At 41.4% G+C, this 15,637-nt stretch overlaps 1 protein-coding gene across 1 annotated transcript; it reads left to right on the plus strand.

Annotated features, from left to right (window-relative positions):
* Positions 1-11,701: 11,701 nt before the first annotated feature.
* On the plus strand, positions 11,702-13,421 carry LOC141913014 (gonadotropin-releasing hormone receptor-like). The gene is made up of 2 exons (XM_074804452.1): positions 11,702-11,750; positions 11,868-13,421. Exon 2 carries the CDS (start codon positions 11,937-11,939, stop codon positions 13,419-13,421), a length of 1,485 nt encoding a protein of 494 aa, XP_074660553.1. The 5' UTR covers positions 11,702-11,750; positions 11,868-11,936.
* The last annotated feature ends 2,216 nt before the right edge of the window (positions 13,422-15,637 follow it).

Genomic DNA, 15,637 nt, shown 5'->3' on the forward strand with positions numbered 1-15,637 from the left:
TAAACTAAAAAAAAAAAACAGATGCAAAATCCACACAGAAAATGTACCCTGACAAAATAACGTCAGCTAGAGATCGAGCGAGACTGTGACAGTTTTCGAGTAGGCTTTGCAAACTGTTTACTTTTACTCGATGGAGTGCGATCTCCTGCGTGGAAAACGCTACGTAATCGTCTCGAATGAATGCGATTCCTCGAGAAGACGTCGCCAGACGATATTTCCGGTGATTTTTCCACTCGAATTCATCCGTATTCAAGCGACGTTTCGGTGCCTGGATCGTTCGTTAAAACCGATCGGCGGCGAAGCTTCTGCGTATAGTATGTCTGGGGCAACTATTTAGTCAGAAAATTCTAATGTTCTCCACCGACGTCGGTCCGCTCCCCCCTCCCCCCCCCCCCTCCATGATGAAGTTAGTGCATACCTGCGCGAACGAGAGGTTTGTTTTTTTATTACCTATCAACCCCGGAGCACAGCTCCATCATGAAATGAAAGAGAGATTTACATTTAACCAATATGAAACTACTATTGTTTTGATTATATCTACGTGGCCAGTGACTCCAAAATGATCCGCTAGGTTCGCTAATGGTTACGTGGTTTACCGCGCTTCAATGCCTGCCACAATTCAATTCGAATTGTTGTCATAAGTAAATAAATTTTCGGTGAAATCTATACCAAACATTTAGTGAGGAAGCGAATTTTATCTATCATATTGTCCAAACGTGTCATTTCCTGGTGAACTGACACAAATCGGTGACTTTTCGACCCCTCGTCGTTATCGCTGGCATAACGATTACAATCAGGTATCGCAGCATCCTAATGACGATCAGCAAAAAAAAACGATTTTGTTTTCGTGACATTTTCTAATTGATAGCGGATGACTTCCTATTGACATTACGCGCGTGGTTTAATTGTAGCGTTTATAGACGATTCACGATTTCATTGTTCTGCCCTAATGGCTTTCCGCGCGCGTTCTTTGATCTAGTTCAACGGGGGATGATATTCGATATCGCATCATCGTGCGCGCGCGCGTGCGCCGTTTTGCGATCTGTGTAACCGACGATGCGGCGTTAACAAGGTCGCGGAGGTGTCACGAATCGATAGCCGACGAAGCGTCGCGCGAAACAATTATCGAGAAAAGCTGACAAATTGATTACCGTCTGTCAATAATGATAGCTGGAAATAACAACGTCGACTGTTTGTTTACCGATGAGCAGAACTGATAGATAGCGATACGTGCCTCCTGACTTGGACGGATACAACACGTCATCGCTAAACGTATCAAAGTCGTGCATCAGAATATCAAAAAGTGTAAAAAGCTCAACGCATACGGTATCTTGAAATACGAAAACAGGAGACGAAAATATGAAAACCAGCGTTTATCATAAGGGGACCTTTCTAGGGTTATTTGCGGTTCGTCTTGATTTGATTGATTTGATTTGAACACTTTATTTTTCAAATATAATTTACAGCATAGTGTACAAAGCATAATACAAAATACAGTAAATTAGACCTGGAGGGGCCTGTAGAAATAAAGGAATAGTTCGTATAAAACAGGTCCCTCAAAAGAGAAAAGTGACAAAGAAAAAAAGACAAATGCAATAAAGAAAAAGCGCGTCTTAGCCTCTGCCACGCGTCTCCCTACTATTAATTTTCTATTCTAGCAAGCGCGTCATACCTTCCAATGGTGTATTTGTTCTCTTTTATCTTGGCCGGACTTGTTCGGCTAGTTCGCTCCGTCTACTGCGGAATCGCTGCGCCACGAAGTAAATCATGTTTCGACGCGACGGCAGCCTTTAAAAGCATTGTCAAACTATCTATTTATCAACACAAATACATTAATGGCAGCCTACTTATCCTAATGGTATAAGTATATCTCCATTGCATTATTTACGCATTATCTCGACGAGACTTCGCCGATTATTTCTCCGACAAGAGAAGAATAAATGGCCCAGTGCGTAAATCTATTTGACAGCTTCCAAATCGGATAAGAAGGCGAATTTGTCTTAGGACTCGTGCTGAAAATGATGAATTAAGTAATGGGACATGATTATATCCGAATCTGACTCGAATAGAAGCGGAAATGCGGGCGACCCAGATACAGATATTTGCCGTTTAACATTTCACGTTGGCTGAGCTGAATCGTTGAAAGTGAACAAATTTCGACCGAGTTCGTGACTTCTACCAAAAGCGAAACTAAGACCTTTTTCATCTCCTTATTTCATCATCAATCTGTCTCTTAGACCAAATGGATTTCATAACCGAAATTCGTTACCTATCCAGTTTGCAGAATTATGGCAACATTTATGAGGGACCTCTTCTTTCTAGGAACTATTTTGGGATCTGACGCTACGCATCTTCAAGCTACTAAGCTAATTGTGGTCTGATGCCATACCCCCAGATACGAGATCATGGCACTATTTTCTATCAGACTGTTATGTATTTTGACAGTTAGATTATTTCACTTTTCTCTGATGTAAGTACAGATTTTAAAAACCTGCGCCTTCAAGGACGAATATAGGGCTGTTAGACACGAGGTTCATCATTTTTCCTTTTTTTCCGAGTAAAAAGTACACATTTTGAAACCTCCACGTGGCCGTTCGTCCATTAGTCCTAGGAGCGGTTTGTTCTGTACTGTATCCGTCGGCGATGCGATGACAGTTACTCCGTAATTGCTTACATATCGTTCGCATAGAGCACGAAGAACGTACAAAAATAACCTCACGAGAACTTAAAAAGGCATTAGCTTTTCAAGCGTTTATTATTGGCCGTATCACATGCTCGCGGTCTCTTTTGAAGAATTACAAGACATTCGAGCGAACCGGAAGCAACACATGACATTCGACGTCAAGTCCGCATTCAACTGCATAGTGATACGTAGAAGATCGATGGCGGCGGCTATAATTGACATCGAATACAAACAGATCACGCTATAGATTCGTTTGATTATGTACGGCAAGCGCTCGTAAATAATTATTACATTTTCTAACGAACATATTCACCTATCGAAGCGCGGTAGACACGAAAAATGCATTACAGACAGGATATTGGATGCAGGAATAATCGAGCTTAAAATCGGCGACACTATTTATCTCAATTATGCCGCGTTCCGATCGAAAACTTTTCAACAGTTCGATATATTTTGATTAATGGACGATTGTGTGGAAGGCTGCTGCTGTCAATGATATAAAAAATGTATCGGAGTTTTATTATTTTCGGTGAAGAAGAGCGCGGTGGAATTAGCCGTAGTTTCGATGCTGCTATACGCTATCATAAGATCGCGTTCACTTCGTGAAGCTCATCGATTACAAAAGCGACGAAGCAAATCGTGTATATTCGTCCTCGAATACCAAACGACGCGTTGATTCGTATAGATTGATTGTTTCGAATCTGAAAATCTGAAGTGGGATTGCGAGGAGCGCCATAAGTGCCGAGGTATCGGCTGGTTGTGTTTTTTAAACGCGACGTAGAAGTAGATTGACTGTAAAAAAGGCGCGAGGTCCAGTCTGTCACGCAGTACTAGCGTGTATTATGTAACGTGTTATATTTCACCGATCACAGTTTCACGGGTGATCAACCATGTATATTATTGTGTATATAAACCTTTTCCTGCAATAAAGTGGGGTTCAGTTTTTCGTTTGTATCTAGCTGTGTTGGAGTTATTTTTCTGCCTTTGGAGGATCTACAGTCCCAGGTCATTTTCCGTATGACACAGTCGTCAACATCCACCATCTCGACAACAACAAAAAAAGGCTCGTCACGCCAAGCTTGACGTGGTAAATCCGTATAAAGCATGAACGTAGATCCTAATGGATGGTGTTCGCGGTAGGCGATTCCTATGTAATCGCTGTCGTAAATAGCCTCTAAATAACACCGACTTTTGAAGAACGATTGCCAACGCGCAAAGGCCATCATTTTTTGTATGGCTCGGCAGTTTTCTATGTGGTGGTTCTAATGTTTTCGATCACTTCTGTCTTGGAGACGAATTCGGGGCCGTGGTTAATGATGATAGATGCTTTTATATAGAAAATCCCTCGCTTGGAAAAGAAATATGGACACGAAATATCTTCTTTCAGTTACGGGAACGGATGAAGATGATGACTATTGGGATATTCGTAGTCGAAACGTCCATCGTATATAAATCAAACTAAATCCTTCAGACTCTTTTTTTCTCAGGGTGGAAACCATCAATATCACAACATATAGAAAAAGTATTGCATCAATGGTTATGCTGTAACAAGCGACTCAACGTCTAAACGCTACGGATTAAAACAGCACAACCACCGTCAAAATGCAGTTCTCACCCCCGAAGGCAACTTTTCCACCAAACGGCATCTTCTCAACATAATCATTCAAATATCCGTAATATGATGTTATACACTGTATGCAAATCATAGTTGTCAAATAAAAACGCTCTAATCCCAACACTGTGTCAAAATGAACAAATTCCGCAATAGAATTTGTACCCGATAGTTGTATACAAGTGTAGTAATAGCATATTTATTTTCATTAATCCATACGCAAAATTTAATAAAGCGAATCATTTTAAGTGCACTGTATGATTATGAAGCATCCAGTGCCAGCGATGAAAGAATTTATCAAAATGAAAGAACGTGGTTTCATTTCAATTGGATAGAAATAAGTATCGTGGGATTTCTTTTTCATATATCGATGCAAGTATTTCACAAATGAATAAGTAAAAATAATTTATTCGTATTGTTTCCCAAAGACAATTTAACTAGTCATACACAGAAGGAAAAACTGTTTGGATACCGTCTTGCTTATGAAAGAAAATGAAGATTTTGGAGGTTTTTAGGTCTGGTTCGCTCACAAAACTAAACCAGGCCCCTTAACTAAGGTTTGTTCGGCGGTCGGCTTTATACGGTCTGTTATCTATCGCTTTTGACGCGGTAGTACTTCCATAAAAGAACCCACTCAATCCCTTTTAAGAAGATACTACACATAGAATTGCCTAACAAAATACTTCAGTGTGTGACAGCGCTACTGTATATTCACCCGTCAAGTACAACGTCGCGATAGCCTAAGTGGGTACTTTCTACATCTTATGTATTAATATATATCAACATCAAACGAAGAGCCTTCTCTCGATGTATATATACACAATATCGAGCTACTAGATAAAACACGCGAAACTCGCGCACTAATTAAATGTTGCTTTCAACGCCGACGTGACATCTCTCGATCGAATTGTCCTCAAGTATAGATGGAATCTGATTAACCGCGAGTTGTTATATCAAAGGTTCGGCAGCAATTTATCCGGCGAGGGCTTTTCCAGTATGTGGCGGTCGAGATTTCGCGTTGCAGATTCTAATATCTGTATAAACATTATGCGCATTTATTATGTATGTCTATCTAATGCTAGAGTTTGGCCGTTTTGTCGCGTCAAGAACTGAGTAAACACTATAGCCACAGGGCAAGAATTCAAGAATGTAAGAGTGGATGTGGCTACCATTTCTTGTTCTATTCATACGTCTTCGTAGTGTAAGTCGCAATCTTAGTATCGCCAAAAATGTTATCCCGAAAGTTACTAGCATCTTCATTTTGCAGGGGCGGAATCAGGGATGATCTCTAGGGTTCAGACCCTGTTTCCCATCGAGGTGGACCCTTTTATCCAGACAGAGATCGTGGAAATTTAAAGTTTGACGCTCGATCCTTCGGAACTTGCATCTTTTTTCGTCTATTTCCTCGAAAATATGTAATGCCGAGGGAATACCCCACTATTTTCATGCAGACTTTTCATCCGAGATTTCCTAAATCCACCCATCGATATTTCTAGAGTCATTTTCAAGAATGAGCAAAAAAAATCATACGGTTTACTAATCAGTAATCTATGTGGATGTTCGTCTTAGAATTAATTCAATCAATCTCATATTCTTTCTCGTAAAGAAAATGGAGACGATTGATTCAAAAATCTAAAAGAAAAGCTTTCTATTAGAAAAAGGAGAAAACACTTTATCGTCTGGAAATGGGTTCTCCGCAATTCGTACCCAATCTGTTATCGTCCTGAGCTGCGGTATAGTATTGTTTGTACGCTATTTCCCTTTCATTTCTCGGGTTTCGTCATATTCGAAAATAAGTCATTTTCTAATGACGTTCGAGAGGAAATGGAGACGGTTGAATAATGGTTCCTGGAGATAATAACGTTCGACCACCGTCAGCACACAGGAACGCCATGACAGTGACCGAGGATATCAGGAAATTAGCCGTTTATAAAGTTATGATAACGTTTGCGACAGAATGAGCGAATTACGGTAATTTTTTTTAACGGTCATCGGTCATGGTAGATCGATAGGGCGAACTACCTTACTGTTGGAGAATATTGAATATTTCTGTTTGAAAAAAGAGGGTTTCATTGTATTCGCGAGGACATTTCATAATGTATTCAATCACCATTCGTCATATTGGTTCCCGATCATACAGGGTTCACACATCCTCGCTTGCCAGGGGTCCGGTATCGCTCCCCGAACTCGCTTCCACCAGCCTCCTGGCTTCGCGACGCGTAATTTCATCGATGGCACTTTAGCGCATGACGTCATTATATCAACTTGCGAAATACTTCCTTGTTCGCTAAAACGTTTGCTGATTGGTCCATTTCACTGGAAATCGAACAGAAGACTAAATATCGTTTGTTACAAGCACTGTGATTGGTCCGACTGGATTCTGGTCGGCTATTAACGATTCCAACGAGTCGCAAGGTCAAGCGGTTCGGGGAACGGCATTAGCTTAGGTGATTTCGATTCCCTTTACGAAGATGGGATTCTTCTAACGTAGTGTGTACATGACATTCATAATTGGTGACATTTTCAAGCAATTTCCGTCACGAGAAAAATGTACGAAATCAAAGAGAATAAAAATGAATTCAACTTATCAATAATTAGAAACAAAATGCACGAGGTTTAGAACTCGAGATCATCGTCACGTGTTGTTTAGATTGAAAAAAAAAAGATTATAAACTTAAGAATTGGATTTGGTTTGGTTCAATACACCTGAGGCCGGTTGCATAGTCATGGCTTAGACTTAAGACCAGTCAAAGACCAACTTAGTTCTATAGCTAATCTAACATAAGACGAGTCTTCAGATTTAAGACCACTTTTGGACTTAAGTCACGACTGTGCAACTGGCCCCTGACGATGATCTCTAGTTGAAAGTTTGAAACGTCGTGTATTCTAATTTCAATTATTGATGAATTAAAATCGTTTTGAATTGTTTTGACTTCCGTGGGTTATAATCACAGCCCGATTACTGACAACCATAGGATCGTCCATTATTAATGTAGAAAAAAAGCTCACGCACAGTTCTTGTTGCAGAAACATCTTTATCTGTATTAGTTTCAAAGTGATTAATGAACAATGACAGGAACCACCTGAAGGTATATGCAATGTATCGATTTCAGATGAACTATTTGCGTATATTATTAAGCGTTCGTTTCTATATCGATGAGTTTCAATCTTAATGGCGTTAACTTCACTATTAGAACCTTAGCATCAGCGGAAAATATGCGAAGATTTCGTACGAAAATCTGAAAAAACCGTTAATTGCGAGCATCGTACGCACTGCCGATACCACCGCTAAGGACTGGGATGAAGCATTAACACTTGGGTTCGGATTTTAGAACTAAGCATCGGCTATCGTAGCGAAGCCTCAGATAGGTAGTAGCATCCTACTTGTATACTGCGGCCCACGTTTGCATTGAAACGAACTTAATTTCGATCAGATACGAAAACTAACGCAATCTAGCGCGCTATTAATTAGTGGTACGGGTTCCTCGTTGAAATTGCGGTCTGTAAAACCGAGAGTGTATCGTATCGACGTCATTTTCTAGGGCGCTGAATTCGGAAATCGAAATACGCGCTATCGTGCTACCTGATGTGTTAAACAGCGTGATTTCCATCGGCTTGTTTATACGATATGTCGGATCACCAGTGTGCGACTTATTTGCCAATTGTAACGACCGCGAATATCGTGTCGTCGGCGACACGACGCCAAAAAGCGATTTCTCGTATCGCGAGATGCTTTTTACGACCCGAAAACCTATTGCAAACGTAGTAAGTCGTCGTAACGGATCGATAAGATTACGTACGTGCGACGGATTTTTAGTTTTGTTTTATATCTTTATTTACGCCGCTCTTGAGCTGAAGGTGTTACTTAGTAGCCGATGATGTTGTCCGATTGCAGTAAATTTCCTCGTCAAATAGCTATCACTTATTTTGTAGCCCTCGTCACGAAATGGTAAGCTCGGTCGTATCAGCGGCTAGACTATACATCTTCGGTGTGAACGACGTGGTTTGATCATCGCCGGGTGACTTTACTATAAACGTACCAGCCCGCCTTACTTGGCCCAGTTCCGTGCCCGTGTTTTGATCGATCAAGCATAGTCCGGTTAGTACTCCGTGTTATGATTTTGCCGCACCCATGGATTTGGAACCGTCGAAAGTTTTGTCGTTGTTCATAGATTGAAAATCGCAGCTGCTACAAAAACAAAAAGGGATCCACAACAGTCAAAACAAAAATGTTATTGATCTCCTAAGACATTACGGGCAGAGCGTAATCTATTACTTGTGTCTAGATGAATGTTAGATGAGTTATTTACGTGCAGTGGATATGAAGCGAATTCGTCTTTTTAATGCGTTCAATAGGGCAGATTTTGAACGTTACAAATTACGCAATTTTACAGACAATTCGCCAGGTCGATGAAACTTTATCGATGTAACACGACTGCAAATCGCATAGATTTACAGGACGTGTCCCAGGGAACCAAACTGTTTAAGTGAGGCGTCAGGGAAGCCATTTGAATCAGGACCCACCGCCTGTGAGGGTAGATACCAGCTCCCCATGTTTGGGATAATAAGCATGCGTAGTATATCGATTAAGATCCTTGGACTTGGATCGAAAGTTGTGTACTTTCTAACTTTTTAAATCGAACTTTACGATTACGATTACGATTACGATTTTATTTACACTCCAACCATTTCCATGGTATATGGAGGAAAACTATTAAACATTTATATACAAATATTTACAAAACAACAACTCAGTGATTGTCACGCCATCTGTCGGCGGTGTGGTTTCCCATAAAACCATTACGTACCGTGACGTGTATAACATTTAAACAACTAGGGATTGTCTGGTGTGGTATCGAATAGGAAATGAATTAATTGCTATTCGCGTCTTGTTTCCTGTGTTCATTCAAGATGCGATGGAAACCTATTTACACTACGAACACGACTTGTAACAACATTGAACAGTGAGACATCTTAACCCTTGAACGTCGTCCATGTTGGGCTGGATTGGATAAAACTGCATGAGTTAAAAACCGTTACAATAATGTCGTTATACAGTCGACATCAGTATTGACGTTTCGAATTATCGATGTATCCAAATAAAAAATATACATTTATCGATCCTAAACATTATATAATTCATATTATATCATTTATTGTCGACACAATACGGCATCTTATGGCATGTATATTAACAGGGCTGCAATAAGTGGGGCCGGGGTGGGTTCACCCAGCACTGGCAGTGGTTGTCTACACCAGTGATCTCCGTCGCTCTAACGATCCTAGTGTATCCAACTGTGGTACATCAGACACTAAGATTCTTGGTGAAGGGGTGGGGGCGTAGTTGCCCCGAGGAACTTTGGAAAAGCGCCCTTTATAATAATAATAATCTTTATTTACATTGAAATTATAACATAATATAACACCCAGTTTTATACATGATTTGATAGATATATAAATATGTTTTTTGCACTATGTCACTGCCCTTTTTGGGTTTATCTGCCTCCGACTAAGAATATTATATGTGTTACATTTCAAGGTGTCAATAGATTTTCAAGTTAGTTTTCTTGTTTATAGAGTGTTTCATCGACGCTTATTAAGCCGTACATGTCACATGTACAACGACGATGACTGTTTATCGCTGTACCGAGTGGCGGATGCGAAGCGCAGAAACTAGTAAGAAACAACGCCGTTATACGGCTGCTGCGCCTTGTCATCGGGGATGATTGCTATCCGTCCGTTCTGTTCGACGTCGATAAGAAGAGACCTTTTCAATTGCGCGGTAGTGAAACACGCAGACGTCATTCTGTCATCCGAGGAGCATATAAGAAACTATAATTACACACTCGTTGCTTACGGTTCGGATGATTGTACCCGGGTAACGGCTAACAGCCGATGCCAGAATCGATGACCGAAAATTGAATGTCGATATTATCAATTCTGATTCGTGTGGAATTCTTTGAATTATTCAAAACGTTCGCCGAATACTAAACTGGTTGAAGCCTATTCATAACTAAATGAAATTCATTTTTTCCGGGTTTTACGTTCATCAGCGTGGTTTAAAACAATGGGGGGGGGGGTTAGTCCCGAGTTTTGCTATGACTACTCAAAATAATGGATAAGATAAAAACTCACTCAGATTTAAAGTTTTAAAAATCGAACATTAGATATCGGGTATATAATGCGTTTCTAGATGAACTCAGCTTGATCGTGTGTGACACCTGACGAATCCGTATATAATGGGTTCGTATCTGTTCTCCGCGTTTGAATGTGGTTATTTTACAGTTATTTCAAATAACATGAATTCAAGATGGAGGGACGTATGAGGAAGGCCATAAATGTTTTTAAAATGTCCAGGCCACCCTCGTACAGCCAAACACACTCGCCTTCTTTCGCGTGCCACTCGCGCGCAGAAAGATTTAAGTGCGTAATGGCAAAACTGGCATAAAAAAAACTGAAAAGAAAAACTGAACGTAGGAAGATTTGAGGATACACTGTTTGAGAACACGACACATGATGTTGGTACAATGAACGAGACTGGTTATTCCAAGTTAACGTCGTGATTAACGAATGCTTTTGGAAGTCATGTACAACTGAGCCCGCGGGTTTTTTTGATAATCCAATTCATTTCAATTTAATCTTTATTGCACCGTAATACGTACATTATTTGCTTTTTACAATAAATAGGAGAACATGAATCGAGTGTCAAAAAGAAGAGTACATGTATAGTATATCAGGAGATGAAAGAGAGAGAGATACAATTTATAGCAGTCTATATACAAACATGATAAGATAAGAAACATCTAACAATCAATCCCTCTGCTAGTCGTCCCTCGCGTTCATCTAGTCTAAGCCGGACATAGAGCCTACGCGTACTCAGCCCCAGTACTATGGGATATGTTACCTATTCCTATTAAATCTAGTCCTTCAATCGATTTTTTTTTAAATCCCATCTCAAAATCCATGTTTATCGAAAATTTTAAATTGAGCATATTTTGTATGGATTTTAGGCTGAATAAATTGATATTGTTATTGATCATTGTTATCTTAAAAGAGACGTTCGCGTCCATAGCAGACACGTGTTGACCAGCGATATAACGTTGATCAAAGGACGTGTTGGTCTATTCCCCCGGCAAATTCGACGTCCAACCAACGGAGCGGGTAATTTACGACGAAGCAGTACGGTGACATCTGGTTCAGACGACATAGTCACAGCTGCGTATATTCAAAACAAAACTGAATTCATTCCATAAGTAATACGCTAAAATGACGTCAGATTGACTATGAAAGCTGGCGTTGTCTCCGTCAAACAACGGATTTTTATATCGTATATATAGTTCACGCGTGTAGGTTGAAACAGGATCAGTAACAGAAAGTATTCGAGTTTTGATAGCGTTTTGATTACCAGTTAGAAATCAATATTCCAGCTCGGCCTTAATTGGCTTTGATATTCAGGTCATCATCGCCTTCGTTTTTGATTAAATCAACTTTGAACTTATGGATTCATCGTATTACGTGTAAGTATTTTTGTCGATTCTGTTTTCATGATCTCTTTTCATTTTGTCAATTCAGATGCACGAACGCGGTCGGATAATTTGAGCGCGCAAACGAAATGCTCGTCTCGCACTGGAGCAAGTCATTATGACCCAAATCTCCGACGGCAGCTTTCCACCACTAGACGGCGTTAACCTTTCATCGGAAGCGTGTTTGAATTGGACGCGCGCGGACGCTTCGAATATCACCGCCCGTCCGTCGGGTTGTTACCGAAACAATGCCAGCTTCGCCATCAACGCGACGACGGCGTCCGATGCGTCGGGAAGCGGACAATGGAGCGCCGAGGTCATTCAGAGAATCGTCACGTTGTCGATCATCGTCGTGATGACGATTCTGGGAAACAGTTTCATTCTGGTGATTTTAACGTGTAGCAAAACGCGTCGCATGAACAGCCGCGTCAACATCTTCATCATAAACCTAGCCATCGGGGATCTGTGCGTGTGCGTCGTGACCATGACCACGGAAATCCTGTTCGCCGCTTTCGACCACTGGGTGCTGGGCGCGGCCGCCTGCAAAATCATCCTCTACGGCCAAATAGTGACCCTAGCCAGTACGACATTCCTTTTGACGACGATGAGTTTCGACCGCTATCTGGCGCTGTGTAAGCCGCTTTCTTTGCGTTGCAGCAGCGCCCGCGTGCGCCAGTGGATGATCGCCCTGTCGTGGGTAGCCGCGTTGATTTTCGCGTTGCCCCAGTTATTCATATTCGTGCAAATTCAAAAAACTAACAACGGAGTAGTTACGTACCAGTGCGCCAGTAAAGGATACACGGCCTTCTGGCAAAGGAAAGTATACTTCACCTTCTTGGCGTCGTACATTCTCGTTATACCAAGCATCATCATATCATTCTGTTATATAAATATAGTGCGCGTCGTCTGGCAACAGGGCAGGGATTTCGGGCTGCCGAAAAGTTGTACGTCGTCCACATCGACGTCGACCCGTTCGACGGCGTACACGATGAGAAAATGCGTTTCCGATCAAAAGGCGATTCCGCGCGTTCGCCTGAGGACTATAAAAATGACCTTATGTATTATCATACTGTTCATAGCTTGTTGGACGCCGTATTTTATCACGCATCTCGTACGGATATACAGCGAATATACGATCAAACCGCCCAGGGCCGTCATGGCTTTCGCGGAAACCGTTGCCTTGTTACAAAGTGCTTTAAACCCGATTCTGTACGGCTGTTTCAACATCAAACTGAAACGCGGCCTGTCCGAGGTGTTCTGTCAGAATCGCAATCGCAGATTCTACAACGGCCGCAGCGGGTTCTACTCGGAATATTATTCCTGTTCGGACGAGAACGCGTCCAGCGCGCCCCATCAGTCGCGCAAGCAGTCGCTGCTGCGCGGGCATCCGCGTGACCTGAACGGTTACAATACGAACAGCGAGCTAAACGCCAGCCCGAACCGTCGACAGATTCCGGTCGCCAACAGGAAAAGACCTAGCTGGCGAGAACGTATTTTCAAAGGTCGTGGGGAGTCGGCAGCCACGGCCGGGACGTACTCCGTCACTTTGAACGTCCCGCTACGAGGGGACAATGCTACTTCCGAAGTAGTTACTTCTATCTAGAATATAAAGGCCTTGTAATGAGGTTTACCGTCGCTGTGCATACCGACAAAAACACAGTCTACTCAAAATCACGTTCATCGAGTATGTATTTTGGCGATTGGACAATGATTTAACGTAATTTGACCATAAGATTCTCAACGTTGAATTTTGCATTTCCCTGAAATATATGCAAGCGTCTATTCAAAACGGTTAGGCCTAATTCGTTTCAAAACGCGGTAGACTTGTATATAAAAATCCAATTATCATCACGCTGTATACATAGCCGGTGCGCGGATGTGGATGAAGCTGCTCTCGAAACGTCACGATTTTTTCTCGTCGTTTAATCACCCATCACGCCTGTTCACAAATTAAACCATCTTGGATTTATCGGTGACGATCGAACGTTAGCGGTTGATATATTAATAACCGTTTTGCGCGCGTTGGAATTATATGCAACTGAACCTCCTCGATGTAAAACCACGTGTCCGGTAACAAGAGTCTGGTCGATTGGCTGTGTACATTCAGGTTTCTGTGATGTTCGGCGTTTTAAGGCCAATGCTGTCCCTTAATCTGTCGAGTCGAACCTGCTGTGGCAGGCTCTTTTCACCGGGGTTCTTACGGGTTTTTTTGAAATTTTTGAAAATGGGAATTTTTTTCAGGCCCTTGAAAAGCTTTGGGAATTTTTTAACTTTTTCTCTATGGCTTTGGAAACAGTATGGAAAATGGTCTCAAAATAAAAATTGTCCCTCGATTTGGGATTTAAGGCTTTAAGCCTATTGTAATTTTGATAACAACGCTTAGTTGTCACATTTCAGATAACACATTGTTCGCAGCCATTACGCATCGGAGGACAATCTTTATTGGCACTTATTTACTTTGAATGGGCCTTATACATTGCGTGTTCTGGTCGGCCATTTTTTGGTAATTTAGGTTATGGAAAATTTGTAATCTGGGTATGGAAAATCGAATTGGACAACTCGTAAGAACCCCGTTCCACGTCGAAAGTGGCATTTTTCACGTAAACTACTTAAATCTATTATCTTGATGATTTGTTTGTCGAGTAATTGAGACATAAATAAATTCGTCGGGTACGTACGTTTTATTCGAAAGTGTGATAATAATGGTCTTGATGTTGAATAAAGTTTTTTTTTTCTTTTAAAAAACCGTTCGTTGCTTCGATTTCTGGGTACGATCCGGCCGAATAGACGGGGAAGGGAGGGTAGGAAAAATCATCGATAAGAATGAACAATGCCCGTGGACAATCGGCTTTATGTAACATCTAATTTTAAGGCTGCACACCATAGTTCATAAGTTATTGCGATTTTAACGATGCTCAAAAATGAGGTTAATATAACCGAAAATTGGAAAGCACCGGCGTCACCTTGATAGCCGAAATGCAACACTCCCACCGTTGTCAGAGTGACAACGCCGAGCGTGCGAAGGCCCGAGATGTTTTCTTTCCAACGCGGTACCGGGAAAGTCTGCACAGCTTACCGATTGTATCAATCGCATAATTACCAAGTTTTTCATCTCCCATACTAGCCTACAACCCTATCCCTGCTATCTGATTGGGTTGTAACAAGGTAGGTAGCCATTGCGTATATGAGTTCATTTTTCTGGCCCCGGCCACGGGTTATTCGTGACCCAAGAAACTAACAACGATTTTCCAGCGAGCTTCATCAACTCGTAGCTGGAGGTCTTCGATTTGTTACTATCCAATAGTTAAGGTCTTTTTTATGCCTGGCTCATGGTTTTCATAGTGAGTTCGAGTTAATTGAACAGTAAAATAGTGTTCAATTCATTCATTTGTAACGCATGACTGACCTACTGACCTAATTTTCCACAAGCTGGCAAACTAGTCGAACCTGGCCGCTCAAACTGCGTAAACATGCCAAACGGATATCTTACAGTCGTTTTAATGCCCAAACATTGAACTGTGGTGTCGAGAGAATCCCACAATGATTACGAAAAACAGTCCGAAAATGTTACTTTGAGCTAGTAGTTTATGCAACGTTTCGACTATCCTAATAGTCATCTTCAGGAATAATGAGGAAATCTTCAGGAACATTATTCCTGAAGATGACTATTAGGATATAGACGAAACGTTGAATAAACTACTAGCTCAAAGTAACATTTTCGGACTGTTTTTCGTAATTATTGTGGGATTCTCTCTACATCGCTTCAACATGGATATAGTGTTTTATCAATCGTGACTGAACAGTGGTGATTGTGTTAGA

This window comes from Tubulanus polymorphus, chromosome 11, assembly GCF_964204645.1.
Source record: "Tubulanus polymorphus chromosome 11, tnTubPoly1.2, whole genome shotgun sequence".
Classification (NCBI taxonomy): Eukaryota; Metazoa; Nemertea; class Palaeonemertea; order Tubulaniformes; family Tubulanidae; genus Tubulanus; species Tubulanus polymorphus.

What these genes read in the sequence shown, in the direction of transcription:
- LOC141913014 (XM_074804452.1), top strand. Translation starts at nt 11,937, where the DNA reads ATGACCCAAATCTCCGACGGCAGCTTTCCACCACTAGACGGCGTTAAC.